The 26024-nt window shown below is 37.9% G+C and overlaps 1 protein-coding gene across 1 annotated transcript in view; it reads left to right on the forward strand.

Moving 5' to 3' along the window:
- Positions 1–2535: 2535 nt before the first annotated feature.
- PTTG1IP2 (PTTG1IP family member 2) overlaps positions 2536–26024 on the forward strand; it is a 74049-nt gene continuing 50560 nt past the window's right edge. Inside the window, exons 1-7 of the mRNA XM_055084688.1 lie at positions 2536–2673; positions 5751–5763; positions 7779–7825; positions 11739–11832; positions 13055–13148; positions 16320–16381; positions 18175–18240. Of these exons, the coding sequence (XP_054940663.1) occupies positions 2536–2673; positions 5751–5763; positions 7779–7825; positions 11739–11832; positions 13055–13148; positions 16320–16381; positions 18175–18188 (462 nt within the window). The 3' untranslated portion in view covers positions 18189–18240. The remainder of the gene's footprint in view (positions 2674–5750; positions 5764–7778; positions 7826–11738; positions 11833–13054; positions 13149–16319; positions 16382–18174; positions 18241–26024) is intronic.

Here is a 26024-nt window from a genome sequence, read left to right on the forward strand (position 1 = left end):
GGCTGGGCCCGTGAGCCATGGCCGCTGAGCCTGCGCGTCCGGAGCCTGTGCTCCGCAACAGGAGAGGCCACAACAGAGGAAGGCCCGCATACCACCAAAAAAAAAAAAAAAAAAAAAAAAAAAAAAGAAAGATAATATAGACGTTCCTTTACCTTCAAATGTTCAGTGTATACACTTTGATAGATCTGAGCAAAGCTATTATCCAGACTATGAACATGTCATTTCTGTTGCCACCAACAGATGGCATTAGCAGTCATGTCAGTCTTTTAGGGCTGTGCATTGTTCTTGAGTCTGTTGGCTCTTGTGATACTGTGATTTATAATAAGAAATATATATTTGGTCCTCATCCCATTTCTGGCACAGAGCTCCTAAAACCCTTGGAATTTCCTACAGCCATTATTTTCTGATAAGTTTTAATGGAGTATAATCTATAAAAATACTCACTATGTTGTATCCCTGAAACTAACATACTATTGGAAATCAACTGTACTTCAGTCAATCCCTTGAAATTCCCTAAGTGAGGACAGAGATAAAGGTGTCTTTTGTTATGTTGATGAGGTGACTTTTGGAGCCCCCATCCTTAGATGGGGGCTGATTGCCAGTCATCCCCTCCCCCTACTCCCCCCGAGAAGAGAGAGGCTGGAGGTTGAATCAGTTGCCTGTGGCTTGGACTTCCAGCTTCCAGAAATGTGAGAAATTATTTAGGCCACCAGTCTAGTATTTTCTTACGGTAGACCGAGCTTTATACACAGGATTTGTAGACTTACATATTCCCTTTCCTCATTGCAGATATTTACATCAGCGCCAGGAAGGAGAACAGGGACTTTGCTTGAGAACGATTATCACAAATCTGTTATCACCATTTTTCCTTCCTATGAGGGGTCTTTTTTTTTTTTTTTTTTTAAATAAATGTTGCTGTGCGCGGGCTCTTCTCTGGTTGTAGCGAGCGGGGGCTACTCTTCGTTGTGGTGCGTGGGCTTCTCATTGTGGTGGCTTCTCTTGTTGCGGAGCACGGGCTCTAGGCGCGCAGGCTTCAGTAGTTGTGGCACACGGGCTTCAGTAGTTGTGGCTCGCGGGCTCTAGAGCACAGGCTCAGTAGTTGTGGCACACGGGCTTAGTTGCTCCGTGGCATGTGGGATCTTCCCGGACCAGGGCTTGAACCTGTGTCCCCTGAGTTGGCAGGCAGATTCTTAACCACCAGGGAAGTCCCCCTATGAGGAGTCTTGATATGTTGCTGTTGAGGAATGCTCAAAGAGACAGAAAACGTAACTCAAACTGGCTTAAGCAAAAGGGGAATCATTGACTTAGATGATAGAAGAATTTGATTCCAGGGACAGTCTGATACAGTGTCCAAAAGGATCAGCAGGAACATGATTCTCCTTCTGAAATGACTATTGTTTTTCTTTTTGTCCTTTTGTCAGTTTATAAGCGCACTTTTCATAGTATAGCTCTGTCTGTCCTCTGCATTACAAAGAGGCAAGGAAAAGGCTTGTACATCTGTACAGATGTACAAGGGACTCTGTACATCTTCCCCTTCACCATCTTTATTGTCAGTACTGGATCCTTAGTCCTCAGGGTTCAGTCTAGATCAATATGTCATGGGTGCCGTGGGACAACTCCATCATTCAGCCTTAAAAAACAAACCAAGTTAGATCCCGGACAAGGACAAACCTCTATGCCTTGTTCCTCCCTACCATACCCCCTCCACAATGAGGCAGTATTGCTCAAATTTCAGTCATTCTGGAACCACCTTCACAATTTTGCCTTACCCTTTAAATTATGCTACTATTTATATTTCTGAAACCTGACATTTTTACATAGATTCACTTTAAAAGAAAAGCATATATTGTTGCCATTATATCATTATAACTACTAGTTATATTTTTCCCCATACACATTAAAAATAAATCCATAACTATGAAAATAAAAGATACTCATCTGCATACCACTTAAAATACACCATATTTTGGGAAACTACATTAGAGCATGCCACAGGGCCACATACTAGTCAAAGACAAGATCAAGGATTGAGAGAGTTGTGAGTTTCAGGACCTCATCACTTATCAATCGCACAATAACTCCCATGGGGCGTGGTGGATGGTAGGTTCCCTTACATCTGAGGAAAGCGGCACAGAAAGCTGCTACTGCTTTCCAGCTATTGAATGGTGGAAATTAGAATCCAGGCCTTCTTCAAAAGCAACGGCAAAGCAGGGAAAATCTTTGGGCTTTGGAGGGAAGTAGACCTCCATCCAGACCAGTGGACAAACTGTAGGCGGTGGTCAGGGCCCTCGTGAGCCCGAGGCCAGCGCGGACCAGGGTTGCATTACAAACATTCCGTGTTCTGGCCGGAACATGAGGGGTACTAAAATTCTGCTAATTATGCTGGGGTCCAGGGCTCGGAAGGGGCTGCCTCGGAAAGGGGCTGGGATTGGGACAGGTCACAGTCCATGAGTGGGTCCGCGAGTCCAGCTCGGTACCTGGTGCCCACCACGGTCCCACTGGCCAGCAACTGGCGGAACCCAGGGCCGAGGAGCCATGTGCCGGCTGCAGTCGTGGAGTCAAATCCTCCTGCCAGTATTCTTCTCCCTCTTTCTCATCCAACTGTTTATCAGCTCCTCAGAGAATAGTTTTTCCCAAGTCTCCAGACACAAGAACAAGCACAGACCAAAATCTGTGGATGACGGTAAGCCATCTTGAGCCCAGAGGCTGCTGCCCCAGGCGTGCCACCGCCGTTGTATTTCCTACTGGTTGTGCCACGCTGGTAGGCTGAGATTTTCATCTCTGAAGTTGCCTTTTGGTGTTGGCAGGAAGACAGTTTTAAAGGATCTTAACGTTTTTTGGTGAAATCCAATTAAATTGGACTCAAATTCATTTGCTTTATCTGAAGTGTGAAGAGTGGATTAAAACAGTTTTGAATGTGGAAAGCATGTTCCCCACCCCCGAGTTTTGCATGACCTATAGCACAAAGCTTTGTGCTGTGAATAAGGTGTTGGGTTTTGTTCTAATCGGACCCCACTCAATGGCCATAGCTAGTCTTTCTTAGTGTTGTACGGTCTTAGTTAATAAAGTACCTAATTTGGGTCTTATCTCAAGAAATAATTACTTGGTTCGGAGACTTTCTTTGGTTCCCCTCCCCAACTGAAGAAATTCTGAAACATTAAAAGTTGTACTGAGTTAAATTCATGAACCTGGAGATAAGGTTTTCAGTATCCTAAACTGGAATTGTATAGATAGAATAAGGACAGGATTTGAACTACTTGGAAAATGCCCTGTAAAGCCAAGACTGCCATTTTTATGAAGACTCTAAGACAGAATAATTACCGCTTTCTGGTTTTCAGAGTCAAAAAGATAGTATCTGTGAGTGTCTTCCTTCCTAAAACCAAACCCAAAGCTCTTAGCTTTGCACTGAAATGAGACTCTCCTTTGAGAGGGTGGAGGATGGGGAGAGGCTGGATCAAAAGATCTGGCTTGTTTCCTTTGGTTTTATCTTTCCCATACATTTTTCTCTCATTTAACCTCTCAATCATTCCCATACGTACTTCAAGAGGAACAATGTTCTCATACCATCCTTGCCATGTTCTTCCCAGGAAAAGTGCCTAAAAACATAGGCCAAACGTAGAAACAAATCCCTCCCTTTGTTCGCTAACAAACTGGAGTCATACTAGAATTTTTCAAAAAAACCTTGTTAAAATGTTGAGGAAGAACAAAAAGAGAGGAAACAAAAATAAATCAAGAATCATGGATAACATAGTCTGGTCTTCTAGCTAGCTTGGTTCTAGGGCTGACGAACCCAGTCAGTGTTTCTGAGGAAACAGCTTCCCTTTGGGAGGGAAGGCCTGGTCAGCCTGTCCTGGGCCTCCCCTGAGTGTTTGCTTCCTGGCCTGGGGTAATTTCCCATTTGAACTTGCACTCAACCTTCCTATTTTATAAGGATATGGTTTCTTAGACATTATGATTCTTTCACTTCCAAAACTGCAAAAGAGATTCTAACCTTTCACTGAGATCTCCACCTACATCCCTGCTGGTGGTCTGAGTGATAGACCTTTCCCACAGGCAACCCACAAGACTTTGTTAATGATCCCACATCAAGTGAGATCCCCTACTAAGCGGGTTGCTTTGATTCCCAGGGCTTTTAACCCTGATGTTTCATTTACATTTGAGAGCTTAGTAAGCAATATCCCAAGAAGTTGTAGTTTGCTCTTGGAACTTTGGGTTAAGAATCTTCTTTTCCAATACCTAATGAAGGCATTAAAAAAATACTAAAATGTAGAGAAATTCTCTTACTGGGAGCAACCAGAAAACAAAGGGTTATGGCCTAAAAAGCAAGTGGCAAGCTAGGAAAGAAATAGAAGATTCTAGATCAAAATAGAATAGCACAGCATGGTAACACTCCAAATGCCACCATCACCCCTTAGAAATGACTGAGTCATTAATTCCAAGAATTTTCATTAGTACTTCCAGATCTAGAGAGATGCAAATTGAGTGGGTGTCCTATTCTTCACCTGTTCTGAAGATCTACAGAGAAATGGTTTCGGAGGAGAAATAAGAAAAACAGAGAAACTGAACAGTGGATCTGACTCTGATGGAAACACAAGTTCCTGGGCTACAAACTGGATTTAGGGGCAGATCTACAATCCAGAAATATTCCCTGTATGGAAATGGGATATATCTCCAATTAGCTAGAGTGAACCTTGGCAGTGGAAAATGATAAAACCTCAGAAGAGAGTGTAGAGCCCAGATATTCTAACAAAGTCTGGCACAGACTCACCTGAGTTCTCTCCCTTTGTCAAATACTGAGAACAACCGAGTGAATAGAGCATAAAATACAGTAAAACTGTAGTTTGTCAGAAAAAAAATTTCAAGGACAATGGTAAGGTGGTCAAAATGTCACTTCTACTGTGTCAACACAAATAGAAGGTCTGAACAGAACTATCTAATCATTAGTAAGATGAAAATAGACAATATAGAACCTATGCAAACACTGCATAGCTAACAGAATAAATGATGGAGTATATGCTCCCATGCAGGAAAACAGCTAATCTGTCCTAGAAGAAAACATAACTCAAGGAACAGATGAAAATTTCCCCACAAGTGCTGAGCTAGAGAACCACCAAATGAGAAATAGATTCAGTGAAACATATCTCAAAGTCAAGATATCAGAATGAGATGAAAAGGCAGATTTCTCCAAGGAAATGAAGGCTAAGTAATTTGAACATGAAGCAAGGCTTCCAGGTTTTCTCTTTATTTCTGTAGTACCCATTTGTTTATTTCTGTAATGGTGAACACACCAAGAATATTTGTCATGCAGACTCTACATATACTTATTATAATGGACTCTGGTAGCTGCCTCCTTCCTCTGCCCTCTAGCCTAGCATGTGCTGATATCTGGGGGGAGGTGGGTCTTCATTGTCTTTCCCCTGGTAGATTTCTCAATCTCTTCTATCACCTGCATGCCTGATTCCCAGTACTAAGTTCCCTATGTTATGTATAATCAGAGTGATTTCTGTCACTCACAGACCCTTTCTGAGAAAGGTGTGCTCATGGATATTATTCAGCAAAATGAATATAAACTAAGGGGAAATGTGGGATTCAAGAAAGAGTAGTAAGCAAAGAAACCAGTAAAACTTTTATAAATGATTGATTACAAGTCAATAGCAATTTAAATACATTAACAGTCTAATAATAATTGATAACCATTTAATAATAATTAAAATTCCAGATGATTTCTACCTGGGGAGTGGTGTGGGAAGGGAAAGGAAGAAAGTTAAAGCATATTAGGATCCTTATATAGGTAGAGAATGTAGATCCTGATTGAGCAATGATAGAAAGAAGAATATAAAATATATTTCTCAAAAATTTTTAAGGAACCGCTCATATAGAAACAGAAACAGGTGTGACTTCAGGGTGTGACTAGAGGAAATAAAGCAACAAAGAATAAATTGATGGAATAATATATACCTTGCAAATGCTAATGAAAAATAAAGCAAGTGTAGCAATGTTAGATACATCAAATTTAAATAAAAAATCTTTAAGTAGACGAATAAGCGATATTCCATACTGATGTACAGCACAATACATGAAGATGACATATTATGAAACTTTGTTCACCTAACAACATAGTTTTGAAATAGATGCAGTCAAAGGTGATAGAAATAAAAAGAACATTTAACAAATTAAAAGCCATATGGACTCATTTTACATGCCTGTATCAGAAATCAACAAAGTAAATGTAAGGATGTAATATAGAGAATAGTAATATATGAAATCTTGTTATCTTCCCCCAAAATTTTTCTCTTAGCTGTTCATCAAAAATTTTTAATTCCAGATAAACTTTAGAATCAGCTTGTCTGATTCAGTTGTTCTATTTTTTTAATTATTAATTAATTCTTTGCAATGCCAATCAAAAAGGAAGTTTTTGTTTTGATATCTGGTTTAATATATGTTGATGCCTGGCAGCTCTAGGTATTTGAAATTGTGATCCCTCATGGAAGAAGAGAAAAGGAACAAGGATGGAATTTTATGTAATAACAACATTTTAGACATTGATAGAGGGAATGGAACCAGTCAGGAAACTCAAAAAGGAATGGCCAGAGATGTTCCAAGAGAACTAGGAGAGAATGATGCTGCAGAAATTATGAAAATGTAATCAAGAGGAAGGAAGTGACTAGAGAGAAAAATACACAAAAAAATCGGGTCTTTAAGAGGGTATAAGAAGAATCTGGTCCTGAGAATGCTGTGGAAATAGCTAGTACCTCTTTCTTCAGGAACAGAGTAAAAGAAGAAAAGAACCTATTGCTTCATGTAGCACATTGTCATGTAGGTCAGCTGTCTCTCATTGGTTCTTCAGTAACAGCAAGAAAGACTATAAGAAAGATTGCTGGTTAATTATACAAATACTCAGTCTAAATCTCTGAGATGGACCCAGATCGGGTCATTCGCTGACATGAAGTTCAGGTTAAAGAGAAGGGAATGAGGCCATGAGGGGCAAACAGATTTGGAAAACAATGGAAAGGTCAAGAAAAGTGAAGGTCTGAGTCATGTCAAAAGGCAAATGAGTGAGGAAAGGAAAGAAGATTCTAGTCAGAGACTAGAATATTGGTATTTAAGATTTCATGGTTGCAGTCATTTGGAATGATGGCAAAATCCAAGTTTAGATCATGGAAATAATTTGTTTAAAGTAAGAAGAAGCATCAGAGTTTCTCTGGATGGTGGAATTTCAGCTGATTTTTCTTTTTTTATGTACACTTATTTCTTATATTGAACATGTGTCACTTTTATAACTACATAAAGACAATCCTGTTTAAATTTTTGAAAAGTTGGAGACAGAGGCTCTGCACTACCCCTAACCCTCAAGTTCCAATCTGTAAATCGTGGAAGGAGGATTCTGATTGGGCTGACTTGTTCAGATTCCTTCTCCCTGGATCAATGAGTGTGGTGTGGGATTAGCCCAATTTGATTCAGGTGCGTAGCTTTAGATGCCTGGTTGGGATCAGGGAGTTAGTTTAGGAGAGGAAAGTTATTTTTTAGAACTTACTTGGCTAATCAAAGTTGGATGATACTATTTCATATTTTTCTGAGTAACAGGAGAAAGTAAGGAGTTAGGATTTAACTGGTATCAATGAGAAAGTGTCTAGACATATGAAAATAATAAAGGAAAATGCTCAGGGTATGGATACATTTGCCATGAAACAGGAATGACTTAATGAAACGCATTTTATATAAAGTTGAGCAATAAATAGGCTTTGTATTTATATTTTTGTACTTAATTTTTTTTGCAGAATGTACTGTGTGGAAAAATTGTCAATTGTGCACAGAAAATAATAAAGTAAGTTGACTTTTATGTGAGGAAATTGTCTTGGGAATGTTATAAAGTCACACAGTTTACAGCTGTAGTCTAAAAGATATGCCAAACTTTGTTTTACACAATTTTTTAATAGTAGGAATGACTAATAGTGGTTATTAAGAAGTATTTCTGCATTTCAAACCGTTCCTTGAGAATCTAGAAATAAACAAAGGAAAAATTTAGTGCAAACATGTACTTGCTTCTAGAAAATTATACTTCAAAAACAAAACAGTTTTTTGTTTGAAAAAATTATACTTCAATTTTAAAAAAAGAAAAGAAAAAACACACTCTTTAGTCTGGCTCAAAACCCATCACAATCTGAGAAAAGTTTACCTTTCCAAATAATTCCACAAAGTTTCATGATGATGGATTTCACTCCTGCCACTGTGGAATCCTGTTCTTTATTCTACCATAGCTTCTGTGTCTAAAACCCTTCCTTCCTGCACAGATTTTACCTTTTCTTCAAAGCTCAGACAAATTCTTCCTATTCTCTGAAAGAAATCTTATCCAATCAACTAGAAGTGAGTACTTTCGCTATGACTCCTATTACATTTATTATCTGTTCCACTCCTTCTGAAATTCTAATATTCTTCCATTTAGAAACATTTGTTTTTTATAGAGTGGAAATATTGTACCTGCCAGTTAAATTTTCAACCTCTAGAAAACAATGCTTTATATATCAATGTAACCTAACTTCCATTATATCTAGCATTTGCCCATAAATAATTAGTAAATATTCTTTTTATCCTCTCTATGTCCACTACTTTTAAATCCCTCTTTGCACAATAACACTTATTTAATATTTTTGGCCAGTATAAGTATTAAACCATTTAGTTTATACAATGTTAACAAACCATTAAACATTACTATGTACCTTCCCCCTTTCTGCATTTTTTCATTTTAATGATATTAACCATCATTCTAAAGTCTGTTAGCTGACTTCTCACTTCTCACTCTCTTAAGGGTCTGAGGTTGGCATGGCTTTGTATTTATATGGGTCATCTTCCTTAGCTACAAGAAAAAAATTCATGTAATTTGTCTTAAATTATGCATTACTAATTTAGAGATGTTGAATATATTCTACTGTTCCTCTGGTTAATTTGAAGTTCTTCTCTTTGAAGACTTTTTAGCCTTAGTTAAGGAATTAGTCAGGGACTTTCTTGGCGGTCCAGTGGTTAAGACTTCACCTTCCAGTGCAGGGGGTGCAGGTTCGATCCTTGGATGGGGAGCTAAGATCCTACATGCCTCCAGGCAAAAAACCATAAAACAGAAGCAATATTGTAACAAATTCAATAAGGACTTTAAAAATGGTCCACATAAAAAAAAATCGTAAACAAAATTAAAAAGGAATTGGTCAAATCTTTTTGAGGTAACTGACAGACACCCAACTCAAACTACTTTATTAAAAAAGAGAATTTATTAACTCACAAAACTGGTAAATCCAGGGTGGCCTTGACATCATGCACAGCTGAGTCTTAAAGGATGTTATTCCCATTTCCTCTCTCTCTTTTCATCTCCCAGCTCTGCCTCATTCTGGGTATTGACCTCATTTTCTTCTATGGCAAATGAACATTTTCCATATAGCTGGGGAAGAGGCAGGCTCCCAGCAGACCTCTCCCAATGCCTGTATACAATTCCACAGAAGATTCTGATTGACCCTATTTGGGTCTTATGTCCAGTCCAGCACTAGTTACTGAGCCAGAGGGATGGGCTACTCTGAGTGCCATTGCCTGGGTCAGGTGATTCCAGGAGGAGGAAAGTGGTGGAGCATAGCTGACTGATAGCTGCAGACCCACATAAAGGTGGGGAATAAGTCCGAAAATGTAAGAGGGTGTGGGTTACCAGAGGAAGAAGGATGGTGACACAATCTGGGCAGACAGAGAGTAAAAAAATAAACTACCTTAGGCTACTGTGTTTCACCCTTTGACCTTTCAGGAAGTACACATTCTATTTTCTCCATCCCTACATTAAAAAAAATGCTCCTGTTAATTAATGCAACCAACCCTCAAGTAAAATTGTACTTACCCAGAGTCATTGTCAGTTATTGCCCCCCAGCTATAACTTTGGAATGTCAGAGAGATGTACGTGGTGTGCAGATGCTCTGTTGAGTTTCCCTGGCCAAGCAGTGAGTTATTGGTCACCAATCTGGCCGCCCCAGGCTTAACCTGCGAAGGAGCTCCCTTTTCCGTTGTTCTCTGAGCTTCTATCAGAGAAAGGCACAGGGAAGAATGTCTCTTCTGGGGACTGCACTGCTTTAGGAGCTCATGTGCTGTGAACCTGGTTATCAGGGCCAGGGAATCAGCTTAGCGCTAAGTGACCACAAGCTCCTCTCTGACAGGTTCAGGTTTTCTCTGGCAGTTCATCTCCCTTAAAACCCTGCTAGATGGCATGAACTTGATTCCTAAAAACTCTGAGATCTAATAACCAAGGCCTGAAGTCTCTGGGCTGTAATCCTTGAATGCAGACTTTGACTTTGAAGTTCCAGTCTTTAAGCAACAGTCTAAGAGGACAGGACCCATTTAGCCAAAATGGCTTCAATCTTAAATTTGCCTTCATTTGCCCTTTGATCTTGGTTAACATGAAACAAAATTTAGCCTGTGATATATCTCTTGCTCTCAGGCAGTGTCTAAGGGGTGACTTTTTACAATGGAATGTATATCCTGCTGGTCTCAGGATATACAGCAAGAAGTGATTGGGAGGGGTCTGGGATGAGTCTTATAGGATTGGTTATCAGCAAAGAACCAAATTGATTACATTAGAACCTAAGCTTCCCTATTTACTAGGTATGTGACCTTACGTGAGTCATTTGACTGCTCTGTGCCTTATTATCCTCCTCTATAAAGTAGATATAACAATACCTAGCTTACAGGGTTGTCATAAGGATGAAATGAGTTAATATATATAAAGGGCTCAGAATGGTGTCTGTCACATGGTAGGCCCTATGTAAGTGACAGCCATTTTTACCACTCTGTCCTCATTTTTTTTATTCTTCCAGGTTCTAGTCTTATCTTCCACGGTGGTTGCCACCATTGTACCTTGCTTTTGCTTACTTCAGCAAGAGACTTAGAATTCAATTTTCCTATTTCCACATGATCATCTGGCCACCAGTGAGCAAAAAGGGGAAAGGGGGTAAAGCAAGGCTGGTTGACAGCACCACCAGGCCCACATGTAACAGAAGAGGAATCCCCAGAGGAAAGTGTGAATGCTGCAGACAAGGGGAATGGGAAAGAGTGTTAGAAAGAGAGAGGGAAAAAACAAATAAAACAACGAAAAACACCCTATCTTCTGAAGTCATTATTACTACTTTGTGAAATAATGTCTTAGATTTAGTTCTCTAACTACTGAGCCTGAGAAAGGGATTCAGGTACATGTGATTTCTTGAGTGACTGCTGTTCAGCAAAATACTGTGAAGGAGTAAGGGACTCAGAGAAACTAAGGGACAAGAGCCAAGCAAAGATGTGATCTCAGCTAAAGCCTATGCTTGGCCTGAACCATGGGCAGCCCTGGGGCAAAAAGTTACATAGCAGAGTTGTGCCTGCCTTGAGGCAAGGATGTCCATTGTTTGGAACCCCATATACCGGTCAATTCCTGACAGAGGTGGAAGTAACCTCACAGGCAAGATGGTCCCTATCCATGAGGACAATGCAAGAAGAAGGGCAGCTTGAGCCGTTGGCAGTCAGCACTCATTGCAGCTAGGTTTGTGTGCATGGGCCTGGTAAAGTGGATCTGGTAAAGCGGAAGACCACCAACAGCATCAACTACAAATAATAATAATAAAATGATGATGATGATGGCTGTTATATATTGAATACTTATTAAACTAGTACTAGAAACTTACTGGGATTGTGGTTATTATACTTGGACACTGCTTTTATTTTTTTTCTTCCAAATACAGTGTTTTTGGTGCAGTGAAGAAAGGGCTTGCAGAAAAATTTGTTTTCCATATTTCGGGTGTCATTTCAGTTCTATGTTTTGGTTGAACTGTCACGGTGAGTTGTCCTTATTTGAATTTTATGTACCTTTTACAATTGATTTGAAAACAAGTGATTTGCTACAATTGAAGAATTATAAATTATTATATTTGCTTTATTAAAATATAACAAGTCTGCTCATTGGTGTTTCCTCTGATACAGACTGATACTGATGGTTTCCAGCCAGTGTTGGTTCAAACTAGGTCAACATTCATTCTAATTTGTGGGTGCCTTACCATACCAATTGTTAAATACTTTAAATTTCATCTCTAAAGTACTCTGATGTACAATAACCATAACCCAGTAAAGGGAGGTTTGTGTTCTTAAGTTGTTTTAGGAACTCCAGGAGTTTCTTGTAAGCTAGTCCTGAGGACATATTGAGCCCAATAACATTATTAATAACTTATATTTCCTCAGCTAATGTGTTCAATACTGAGAATTGACATTCAGAACAATGACTCCCTGGGACTGAACTCATCTCAATCATCAAAGAATCTTTAATTTTATATCTGTAATGTTGTATTTTTGGTTTTTTTAAAAAATTGAAGTGAAAAAATATAAATTTTGCTCACAAGTCCATGTTTTCTTCAGGTACCATCAGGTAAATTTAAATCATAGTTGTAGCAAAGAACTTATATATAGCAAGTGACACTTCATGTATTTAGTATGAATGGGGAACCCTAGTCTCCTACTTCATCTTCTGCCCTTCTAGTTTCATTTTACAGGTACACCAGGCTGATAAGTTAAATAGTATTGAGAGGGGATACAGTTTACAGGTGCGCTGGAAATCTGCTTTCCCAGCAAGCGTTGGCTGCCTTTTTGATAAGGAACTGCTGAAACTCAAACAACAAACCATCCTCTGCTACCTACTATTTTATCTTCATAGAAACAGCAACCTGAGAGATCTATTCTTTCTGTTGAGATATGGCCTGGAATGAGTCTAGAGACAAAATAAAGGAAAAAATAAGCCTGGGGCCTAATAGTTTACCAATCTGGAGATAAAGGACATTAAATGTTTCCTCCTTTTAGCAACCCAGATTATTTTCAAATGTTAGTGATTATTGCGTTAAGAGTAGTTTTGTTGGAGCATATGATGTATGTTACTGTATCATTTTTAATAATGACCAGTGAATTTGTATTTAAGAATCAGACTGCATGATATTAGGAACGATGAAACTATGAGAAATTATTAACCTTCTGTTAGCTTAAAATATATTTCTTTTCTTTTCATACATTTCAGTTGACATGTTTGGATTCCTGATGCTTCTACTCATTGCAATATTGATTATAGTGTTCATTTGTCAGTGCTTCATCTATCAATATTACCTGCAGACGTATGTTCCTTTTATCCTTAGTAAGAATGCACTTTAGGATAGTATCATTGAAGAGAATGCTAAGCTAGTAATCAGGAAATGTTTTACCTTTTTTATGTAATAAAAATAGTATATGCATCCATATGATAAGGAAAAATTTTTCAAAAGGTACAGAAAATTGTAAAATAAAAAGTTTATTCCGGGACTTTCCTGGTGGTCCAGTGGTTAAGAATCCACCTTCCAATGCAGGGCACGCGGGTTCAATCCCTGGTTGGGGAACTAGGATCCCACATGCCGCGGGGCAACTAAGCCTGCATGCCACAACTAGAGAGCCTGCGCCTGCGTGCTCTGGAGCCCGCATGCCACAACTAGAGAGCCTGCATGCCGCAACTACTGAGCCTGCATGCCACAACTAGAGAGAAGCCTGCATGCCGCAACAAAAGATCCCGCATGCTGCATATCGCATGTGCCTAACTAAGACCTGACGCAGCCAAAAATAAATAAATAAATATTAAAAAAATAAACTCCTTACCTTATTAAAAAAAAAAGTTTATTTTTCCCAGTCCCCACTCCACCTCTGACAGCTCCTCTCCAAAAATAGTCCTTTTAATATGATTCTATTTGTAGTTCTTTTTTTGGCTACCTCTGTGTGTTTGAACAATATGGTTTTATCTCCTTTTCATGATTTCTTAACTTTACATGTTATCTATCAACTCCCCATCATGAAAGCTGAAAAATTTGTCTTGCACTATCATACTTTTTTGTTATTTTGCTGTTAGGGGATATTATTATTTGGCTATTTTTGAATTGTAACTATTGTTGTTCATTACTAGCTCTTAAGATGCCTAATCTTTCTTCTGTTGGTTATCTTTTTGACTTTGAGTAATCCATTTAGTCCTCTGTTTCTCTATCCATCAATACTTCTCCCATTATTTAAGATAAGAAAATTTGGAACCCTGTATTTCCTTCTACCTGTCCTCTTCTCTCTCTAGCTCCTAAATTCTGTAAGCTTTTGCACTCATTTGACCTTGTCAAGTGTATAATATTTACATTCTGTTCTGTAACTATATTTATATCTTGAAATGCTTACTCTATAGTTTGAATCTAAAATGTCTTAAACTAGTAAAATAATAAAACATATTATGATTGTGTAAATATTGTTTAGGAAACAACTGAAGTGGAAATAGGAAAGGTAATTCTACGTCACTAACCTGCATTACTTGAAAGGGAATTACCTAGTGTTAAGATCAAATAGAGTCTTTTTCCTTACTCTCCATTTCTTAAAGTCATGATACATTTCAGCTTGTTTCATGTTTACATTGTGACTTTCCTATACAGCTTTTGCATTTCCTAGAGTTTTAGTTACCTTCATTATTTCTTGTCAAGAAGGACACAGGACACCTGTATCTTTATTCCTATCTCTGTGATTACTCATCTAGTATTTGGTAAAATATATTCATTGTCTTCTTATAGATATTCTTTTAAAAGTCCTGTGACTTCCTGTTATAATTTACAAAAATTAGTTTCTCTTCACTGCTCTACTGAGAAGAAATTTTTGGATCCCATATCTTCCTTTTTTTTAGGATTCATTTTTTTTTCCCTTTTGCTGGAATATATTCTCAAGTAACTTTTTCAAAAGGAGTTCACAGAGGTATGGAAAATATTTTCATAGTCCATACACGTTGAAAAGTTTGTTTTTCTTCATTCTCCTTCAGGCCAACACAGTATTATTTTCTTTCTTAAAATTGTATACCTTTTTCAAGAAGGACCCAGAGACAAGATAGAAAGATCCATAGATAAGGCAGAGGCACTTTAATAGGCCCATTTGTAAGTAAAATGTGCCTGTATGAAAAGATAAGTGTTGGCCAAATGTTCTGTTTGCTTACGTAAGACCACTTCTTTGTCTAGGAGTTTGTATTTTTCTGGATATGAGACCTTATATCCTTTTCTTATTAACATATAAAGATAAAAGAAAGAGTAAGATGGAAAATAATTCCTTATTCTTTACATCTTGGAAAAAATATATACCCAGAAGGAAGAACCAGTAAGGGTACATTACATATGTGGCAAGAGTCTGTGACAAACATGTTGCTTTATATATATATATATATATATATATTCCCCCACCCCCACCCCAGGATCCTGGTCTCTTATAAGTGTCATCACTTTTTTGCATAGTGCTTATTAGTAAAGTGGCTAATTATTCCCAGAAGAGAATAGAGGCCTGAGCAAATATCCATCCCTGAAGTTTCTGCAGTTTAGAAGGAAAACTTTGAAGCTTCTCTGCAAATATGGGCCAACAACTGCCCTCAGTTCTCGTTTTGCTCTGCTATTCATCTGCTATCTCTTCCTTTTTGATTTCTTCTAGAGATCTCCTAGACCTTGTTAATTCCATGAGCACTGCATTCTATTAGAGGAATTTGTCTTATTAAGGACTTCTTGTACTTCATAATCCAAAGATGCTGCTTGGGTTCCAGAAACATCCATCTTTCATTAAAAAAATGAATGACTAATGGGGCATCAAAAGATTGATGGGCTTCCCTGGTGGCGCAGTGGTTGGGAGTCCACCTGCCGATGCAGGGGACATGGGTTCGTGCCCCGGTCCGGGAAGATCCCACATGCCGCGGAGCGGCTGGGCCCGTGGGCCATAAAAAAAAAAGATTGATTACTACATCTGATCTAATAGTCTTGTTATTTAGCAGATATGATTTTAAGTTAAAGCACTTTTTAAAGTTCCAAGTGTTAGAGAACATAAATATTTAACCGCTCATGTGTACTCACTGCCTCCTTTGACTCTCATCTATTTTAGTAAATATTTACTGAGTATTTATTATGCCTTAAGTAGTGTGGTTGTCACTAGGGACATAATTATAACAAGAAAGATAAATCCTTGCCTTCATGGAGCTTACCTCCTACTAAGAGAAGACACAGAGAAGTAAACAAGCAATTGTTAATTCTATTGCTAACGTATTGATATTTCAAATGATATTTCATTTATTTTAATTGTATTACTGTATTCTTAACCAAACACTTTAATTCTCCTGGTGGATAAATAAAAGGAGAACTTAATGTAATAAAACAATGGTAATAAAAAATTACATAAATGTAGTCTATCTAATAAGATAATTCCAATTATAACTTTACTCTGAAAATAAGCCTCACTAACTCTAAGTTTACCATCCTTTTGAACAGAACTCAAGTCTATATTGCTGGAAGACCACACACAATTTACATTCCTCGTGGGACTGCTCCTGGCAAGTATTATAATTTGTTTGATGAAGTGCCCCAGACTCTTTCAGTAACTCACAGCTGGAAGTCTTCCTCTTACTTATCCCAGGCATCAAAATTAAAGTATGAGTAGGAAACACTGTTCTCATTTCTAAAACACATTCTTATAACCTCAATAGCTAGTGTAGGATGGGTAAAAACCATAATATTGATAGAGAAGTGTTTAAAATTTCCAACCTAAATTGGATATTAATACCTTTCCCAGTTACCCCAACTCCCACTCCACAAAAGCAACTCAACAAAAGTTTCACTTTGCTTTAAGGAATCCTTGAAGACTTTTCCCAAATCAATTCATCCTACCTAGTTGACTGACCCTCTCTCCACTCTTTTCAGCTTGATTCTTTAAACCTTCCCGTACTTACAAGGCTGCTGCTTACCCAGAACTCAGATCTTAGCTCCCTTCAGCTCAACATGCACAGCTCTGGGCAGGTCCTCACACTCCTCCGCCCAGGCCTAGATCCTAGGACCCCAACTGAAGTCAGAACCATAGCCCCCTGTTCACCTGGGTAGTTGAACCATAAAGTGTCGACTGATGAAAGGGTACTGCAAGGTCCTTTATAATTTCCATTAAAAATAACATCAGGGGACATCCATATCATTGTGCTGCTCTGGGCCTCTGGGACATGATACTAAATCTGAATGAGAAGCAGGGTAAACCTTGTAGGGGCAAGGATGAACTGTCAAGCATGTACATACTCCATTGCTAACTTCTAGATCTTGTTACGTAGAAATTGTTTTGATGGTAACAGGATCACGAACAGTTTCAAAAAGCTATTTGAGGAGAGGAGCTGAAGTACAGGGTGATTGCTGCTTCCTAGGATTGAAATCACACCAGAGGGCTGCAGAGGACGATGTGGCATTTCAACTTGTCTCCCTCCATGTTCAATTCCACAGCAAAGTGAACCAGGAGAAATGCTTTGAAAAGAGTTGGATATTTATTCATTTTAGATAGAAACCGTTATCTATTCACAGATTGAGAACAGTTAGTTACACTAGATTCATTGTAGGGAATAAAATGTAATCAAATTCAGAAAGCAGGATTATTTTCCACCCAGGAGAAAAATCTCAAGCCCAAGGGATAGCCTATATTAAAAGGTTGAATAAAGGAAACAAGATTCTTCAAAAGGAATTGAGAAGAAGATGGAAAGTAGAAGCGTGGTGTCATAGAGATCAAGAAAGGAGGGTCTGAATGTATGAGTGTCCTTTAGACTTACAAATTGGAAGGTTACTGATACCCTAACTGCATATGGTAGTCTTATGAGTGTTTATTCGAGACACGGAATAAACAGACTTCTGACTTGTGGAAGAAGAAAATATGGAACCTGAAAAACGTCATACACTATGCACATTTGACCACGATGTCTCTCACCCACAGAGTTATTTTCCTGGAGTGATAGTAATATCACCCCTCTTGGTCCTTGGTCCAAACTTCTCTAGAAAATGAATTCAGAAATGATTCGAAGGGATTAGGGATTCATTGAGCATCCACAGGTTTTCTGTCAGCAGAGACAACTAGTCTTGTGGTTACCACCAAATGTTTGGCCTTTTCCTCTTTGTTAAACTCATACCCAAGTTGATAATACCTTAAGTCATTTGAGCCCTAAATATTAAAATAGCAGTAATATTGCAGTATCAGAATAGAAATCATATGATTATTTCTAAATATTTTTTGTTAAGCATTTTTTAAAAATTAGATAAGTCATCACTGACTTTTCTTAGAAAGACTTTGAAAAGGTAAATTGATTCTCTCTTCTCATAGTATATAATGAATAGATAACTGAAAAGCTAGATCGTCCAGAGAGAAAAGAAGGAAGTTTCTTCAATGGTAAGCTTTCAAATTATATTGCATGAATTTTCTGCATGACTTCCCTCCCTCCTATTATGTAACTTTTCAGAAATGTAATCAGAATCATTAAGAAAGTAAGTGGAAGTAAATCTGTAAAATGTAAACTGATATTCAGTGCCTGACACATGTAATAGAAGGCAGCAGAAAATGGAGCTATAACAGCTCCTCAGTCAGGCTGCCTTAGTTAAAATCTGGGCTTCATTTACTAAGTATGTCACATTGGACAGCTAACTTAACCTGTGTCTTAGTTTACTCATTTGTTAATATTCTCCAGTGATAGTGAATCAATCAGTGGGTAGCTCTGAGGTACAAAATGAGATTTTATGGGCAAAATTTTTAGACTTTCCCTGACACTCAGTAAGTTCTTAATAAATGTTAATCGTTACTGCTGGAGTACAGAATCTCAGCCCTTGGAGGCATATGAAGGTCACCCTGCCCAACCCCTCCTCCAGTGCTAGGACCCTCTTGCCTGTATCTCTGGCATGTTTGATGGTGAACAGCTGGAGACTATCACTTGTATGAAAACAATGACTAATTTGGCTTTGTGTATGTGTGTGCGCGTGTGTATATGAATGTTGTGTGCATGCACAGGTGCTTGACTTTCAACAGGGTAAACACACAGGCATACTTTTATTGCCACTTCCTATATCCACCTACACAGAAAGGAAGACCCTAGCTAGAGGCATGCTCCATAATTGTATGGCTCCTGAAGTTGTCAGTGCAGGTGAATAAAGAAGGAGAGGAAGAATGCAGGTAACTCCCAGAAGCCTGCAGGCCCCCTAGAGGCCAGAATGATCTCCAGAGAGAAATTAGAGTTTAAAAGATCAGTGACACTAGGATGACCATCTATCATCCAGACTGGGACCATTTTGAGAGTAAAAGTGGGTACTATTAATAATTATTCTGGGAGAAAAGTTATAAACCAGGAGTATCTTGCGCAAATGAGAACATGTAGTCATGCTGGTTAACACCCACTGTTGTGAGGGAAATGTGTGCATTTATTTGCTGTTGGAGGGATTGGGTATCTATACAAACTTTTAAAAAGGCAATCTGACAGTGTCTATTAAAACATTTTTTGGGTACTCTTTGACCTGGTTATTCTGTTATTAGAGATTTTTTCCCCTTATGAGTCACCAAAATTATGTGTATTGGTTGAATCAGATGAATTTCTAGATTTGTCCATTTGTGACATACAATTTCATACAGTTCAAACTAATAAAGTTGTCAGGAGTTGATTTATGTGTTGTGGGACCTGAAGCTTATGAAATTTTGAGGCCCTCATAAAAATTGTTTTAAATCTTCTTTTTGTTAATTTTACAAAAATGTTTGACTCTGATAACACATATTCCCAGAACCTTAAAAAGCCTAGGGCAAATGAGGGCTCCTAAAGCTTGAGCTATACCACACACACACATATTTTATTAAATATTTTTAAAATAGGACACACACATCACACACATTCTTGTCTAGACTTGAATAAGAATGGAACTGTCATACATTTGGGGGTATAAATTAGTACAAGAATTCTAAAAATTAGCTTGCAAATATGAATCAAGAGCATGAACCTTTTTTTACTCTTTAAATACCAATAATGTCACTTTTAGGAATTTATACTATGAAAATAATCTGAAATAGTTTCATTTTTAACATGGAGCTCTATGATCCATTAGGTATTAAGCATGATATATGGTGTGAGATTCAGTTCCAATTTTATCTTTTTCCAAATGGCTATCAAGCACAATTTATTTTAAAAGCCCATCTTTACGCCAGTGATGAGATGGAATTTTTTTCATAAATCAAATTTCCATACACATTTGAGTATATTTTTATTCTATTCACTGCCATTGGTTTGTCTGGTTAATCATTCCCTAACACCATAATTAATTATGGAGGATATATAAATTATTTTAATATCTGGAAAAGATATTAAACTTCTCCCCACCTCACATTATTCTTTTTGTTTCCATTTTTTCTTAATTTTAAGTTCAAGCATAATAAAGATGAGTTGTTTATTCTAACTTGTGCCAATGCTGGAAATTTCAGAAAGTTAAACATTTGTTCTCTGGAAAAGATAATCATTCTAGAACTTCAGAGGTCCTCCATGTAAAGTAATTCATGAATTTACAGTGATTTCCTCTTGATTTGTTTCAACTTGGTTGTCCTCCCCTCCCCGTCCTGTCTTTCTTCCTCTTCCTCTTTCTCTTTTTCTTCTTTCTGTCTTTTCTTTTCCCTTACTTCCTTCATCTCTTCCTCCAGAGCAGACTTACCAAAGAAGGACTTGATGATATTACTATTTTTTAAAAAAATTTATGTCTTCTCATACTGCCTTGCTGTCCAACTTTTGTACCAGAGCATTTCATTTTGAATAAAATGCTACTGCAGGGGGAAAGTGTTGCAGAAGAGCTTTTACTATACAGTTGACCATATAATAATCATAGAAAGACTCTCAAATGCATAATGTAAAAGTTATAATTTTTAATGCTTTTTATTTACATATTGTTAAAAATAAAACAGTGAAACATTTTTTAAAAAGACCTGATATTCCAGCCCAAAAATGTCTTCTATAAAGCAATAGTTTGAAATCTTAGAATAAGACATAAAAATATACTAGGACAAATTATAGAAGCTAGTTTTCTATTCTTGTTCATATCTAATCAGTAAATTTAAAGAAAAGGTAGTGAACTGTATTGAGAGTTTTCACCCAGGATTGTGAGGAAACAGGGCTGTGAGGAGAGAGGAATAAAGAGCTAGAAAGACTGGGATTCAGGGAAGGCTTTGTTTGAGTGATGAGAATGGCATAAGGGAAAGAGTATCTGAAGGGAGAACTATCTTAAATTGGGAAGTGGGCTCCAAGGCAGAGCTTTGCCTGCAAGAATTTATTGGAGAATGCTCTTAGGAATAACACATATAAGAGAGAGAGAGAGAGAGAAGCAGACTTGGGCAGGGGTAATAATTGAATTGTCATATAGTCACAACAGAGCCCTCAGTAAATTTAATGGAGAGTTCTGGAACCTAAATGGCCTCCCTAATTGAGGCAAAGGGGCCCAAACCTTCATATCAACTATCGTTAGATGTGGGATGCTCTCCAAAAGGAGACTTAACTGTGAGTGCGGCAGCTCCCTTTGACTGAGGGCAATTATCAAAGAGAGCCTGGCAGCTGGAGGAATGAGTGCCTTCTTCTGGAAAGGGAAGTCCAGGCATCTACCGCAGCAGCTGTCATTCATTTGGGGGAATATTGAGAATAGTGATGCTAGGAAGATAGGATTTGAAATGTTCTACTACTCATTAAGAGCACACTCCTCTCTCTCCACTTGAGCATTTTCTTGACAACCGAAGTGAATATTAACATTTCTTTCAATTATACCTTTCCATTGTTGTTGAAATCATTACTATTATTATTATTATTATTTGACTGACCCTATGCAGAGATTGAGCCATATGTGACCGGCTTTATTTCTGGGTTAAATAAATTTTGGAATAGAATTAATTGTGATGGTGACCAAGAAGGGAAAAATATGCAAACAGAAGATGGTAGATTTATTAAGAAAAGAAGGTAATTGAAAAATGGTTGTCTTGGAGAAGTAGAAAAAAGCAGATCTAATGGGACAGAGAGTGGTGAAGTAGAAGGTTGTCGCCAGAGAATAAAACTTCTCCTAGAACACTAGGAGTTGGAACAGTTTCCGTCAGGAATTGGCAAACTTTCTTTTAAAGGACCAGATAGTAAATGTTTTAGGCTTGTGGGGTCTCCTGGTCTACTCAACTTTACTGTCGGGTAAAATCAGCCATAGACAATACATAATGGAATGTATGTGACTGTGTTCCAATAAAATTGTATTTACAAAAACATGAGAGGGCCAGCTTTGGTTTGTGAGCCATAGTTTGTGGAACCGTGGGTTAGATGATGAAAAAGACCATTGAATGGCTAACTGGTGTTTGCCTATCTTGTTATACTGACTTGTAACAAATGTGTTTAAAGATTCCAAATGAAATAGCCAAAAGAAGATACAAAGGGAAAGCTAGAATAAAGTAACTATTATGTAGCTAATAATCCCGTCACTTTTGTCACATGGTTGATCACAGTATGCACAGCCTTTCACTAATTTTTTCATCCTTCACATTTATATTCTGACTTCTAAATACTGAGTTTTTTGAGATGGAAGCAACAATTAATCCAGCCAACATATGCCATCCTGATAAATCCAAAGGGGTTTTGACAAACACATCATAAAAAGTAACTAATTTCATAAGAAATGTAGCAGTAATCCAAAAGGAATAGATTAGACTTCTGAAATATACATGTGACAGGGGTCTTGCCACTTAATTTGTGTGGAAATTGGTGTGGATTCTTGACAAATCTTTTACCCTCTATCCTTTATTATGCAGCTGTCCAATAAAAACACCTTTGATACTTTTCCAGAGTTTTGAAATCTACATGACAAATTTTAAACTTCTTTGAAAAGGATGTTCATTGCCTTTTTGGAGTAAGGCAGTATTTTCCACATCCAAGTTGCTGCCTGGCCAAATCCACAAACAGGGATGTTATTAAGGAAAGTCTTCATTGGACTGTAGGTGAGATGAGATGACCCAAATCGTCACGACTGTACAACCAATAGAAATTTACTCCAAAATTTCATTTACTCTTACAAATTGGGTGCCCAAATAATAAAAAGGGAGAATTAAAGAGACGCCTTTATGATGCTTGTGTTTTTTGGTAAACATACGCTGTTGAGTTATCTATTGAGCATGCCAGAGCCTAATGAGAAAATTTGTGACTGAAAATCGTGGAGACAGACTTAACCTTCTGTTTCCTCCTGGTAGAGGAGAGCAAACAGTTAAAAGGCTGAGGGTGAGTGGTAGAATGACAATAGCTTTGTTAACCTGACTCTGTAGATTAGAGGATCATTGCCCGAAATGCCAGCTTCTGGTTGGCTGTAAGAAAATGCCTTTTTCTCCTTTCACTCACCAGTTTCTCCCTCCATTTAAATGGTAATTACACATTTATAATGCAGTGCAAGTATGTCCAGTTTTACTCAGAATCCTCTGGGAGCTCTAGAAACTAGTGCTTTCATAATGAGGGATACTCTTTTAGAGTTATTTCTTTGCTTGGGAAGATCTTGGTTCTATTAATTTTTTTCTACTTTCACTTGTCCTATTTTTTGTTTGTTTCCCTCAAAACCAATAGGATTTTTCCAATCAAATAGTGAGCCCTGGCAAAATTGAATAATGATATTCAAGTCATGTAACTTTAAATAATATCTTTATTTTAAGTATCTTTTAATTACCTTGGTAGTTGCTGCATATTAATTTGGTATTATTGTTTTCCCAAAAATAAATCAAACTAATTTCCAGTAAAATCACCCCCCCCATTTTTCCCTTTTCAAAATTATATTCTTATATTTTTAAAAAATCTAATGGTTAGGGACTTCCCTGGTGGCACAGTGGTTAAGAATCCACCTGCCAATGCAGGGGACACGGGTTTGAGCCCTGGTCCAGGAAGACCCCACATGCTGTGGAGCAACTAAACCCGTCCCCCACAACTACTGAGCCTGCGCTCTAGGGCCTGCAAGCCACAACTACTGAGCCTGCGTGCCACAACTACTGAAGCCTGTGCGCCTAGAGCCCCTGCCCCGCAGCAAGAGAAACCACCGCAATGAGAAGCCCGCACACCACAACAAAGAGTAGCCCCTGCTCGCCGCAACTAGAGAAAGCCCGCACACAGCAATGAAGACCCAACGCAGCCAAAAATAAAATATAAATTTTAAAAAATCTATGGTTAACTCTGATCCTGCATCTCTCCTTTTCCCCTCTTCTCTCTGTGCTTGGTATTTAGTTCAAGATTCATTTTGGTATTTAAATCAGTGCCTACTTGTTTCATTAGGTTTAATATTTTATCTTGACCTTCCAAATAACTTGAATGCAATAGAAATACCAGGCAAAACCTAATGATCTGGTGAAATTAATAATGACAAGTACTAAATATGAAACTCTCAACATAGTCCTGACCTAATACTTATTTAAGCAATCATTTTATATCAATAACTTTTATCTTTCTGATATCAAGATTATTTTTATGTAAACCTCCATCAAATTCTTTGGGGAACAAGCATTTTTTACCAAGTTATTTATAATAGGTAGGATTAATAGTTATACAAAGATAAACATTGATAAAATATAATGCAGGAATAACTTTTTTTTATAAGTGTACATAGTGATGGTTTCTGTGAAAATGGTGTCTAAATGAAATAGAACCATATAAATGAGACCCTGTGAGTAATTCTTAAAAATTAGTGAAGGAAATAACATTTTTCTCAGGGGACTCCTCCTAAAATGTGACAAGTGCTTTTTGGGAGATGGGGGAGTTCTGTGGTCAGGTTTATAAGATGAATCTGGAATTTACTCACTGTAAGATCTCAGGTAAATTGCTTAATATCTCTGAGCCTTGATTTCCTCATGCATATAGGAATAATAATAACCACTTTGCAAGGAAGTTGAGGAAAAATGTAGGAAAAGCTCTTGGAATATAATATACAGTCAATATGTGGTAGCTCCTGGGCAAGGGATGGAGCCAGGCAAGATACTACAATGAAGTAGGAGTCTAGTCCCTGAACCAGCAAGATCCTAGGTTCTAATCTCTGCCTACCACGTTTGAACTGTTTAATGCTGAGCAAATTATTTATATACTAAGCCGCCCCATATGAAAGGGAAATAACAATACTATAAAAGTTGTGTGAGAAGTGATTTTTTATAGTGCTTGGCATATAGTAGGTACTCAATAAATGGTTCTCTTATTGCCTGTTATGTCACTGTAGGTCTGTAGGCACTATGGGAACATATAGAGGAATCTTACAGTTTACCTTTAGGCACTTAAAATCTTTCAAGGAAGAGAAGGCCTTGAGATAAGTATATTTAGGTAGTACAAAATATAGTATAGTAAGTTCCACAGCAGGGGTCCATAGGTGCCTCAGTGTTGAGTTAAAGTCTATATAACTCATATTCATAGGGGTCAAGTAAGACTTCATGGAAGCAATCATGTTGGCTCAGCTGAATTTGAAGATTGGTCAGAATTATCAACAGACTAAAGCTGTTAGGGGAGGGAGTTTGGGAGAGAGGAAACAAGGAGCAATGAAAGTCATGAAGGTGAAAAAACGTGGTTATACATGAGTAAAGTAGTAAATAAATTCTACTATTTCTTTAAAGTATAAGGAACAGGGAAGGTGCAGGATTAATGGCTGATACTTACTGGGCACTCATGTGCCTGGCACTGTTCTAAGGGCTTTAATTCATTGAATCCTCACAACAGTCCTATGAGAAAAGTCTTAGTACTCCATAGATAAGGGAATAGAGCCCTTATAGTGTCTATATGTGAAATAGAAGATGACGTCCTTTCTTCTGAGCCTGTAGCAGCCCTGGGCTGAGACACAGGTTGGTGAGTGGTGCATGGGCTACACTTCTACCCCCGCTCACCCCTCACCCTCAGCCAGATGCTTCACTCAGGACCCCTCAGCCTACACTAGTGCGTGCAGCAGTCCTGCTTAGTGTCTTAAAGCTGGGCAATCTGGGTCCAGGGTCTGAGCTTTTAATCATGATGCTATGTGATGAGAAAGGTACCTGGTCCTTATTTGTGGGTAATCTTGAAATCCCCACTTAGGAATCTGAGCTTTGTTTTAAAAGTAAAAGGAGACATTGACTTTATTTTGAAGAAATGTAGAGGCACTTTTTAGCAAAGGTGAGGAATAACAATCATTTATTTGTAAGGAAATATA

This window comes from Physeter macrocephalus, chromosome 5 (genome assembly GCF_002837175.3).
Source record: "Physeter macrocephalus isolate SW-GA chromosome 5, ASM283717v5, whole genome shotgun sequence".
In the NCBI taxonomy this organism is placed as follows: domain Eukaryota; kingdom Metazoa; phylum Chordata; class Mammalia; order Artiodactyla; family Physeteridae; genus Physeter; species Physeter macrocephalus.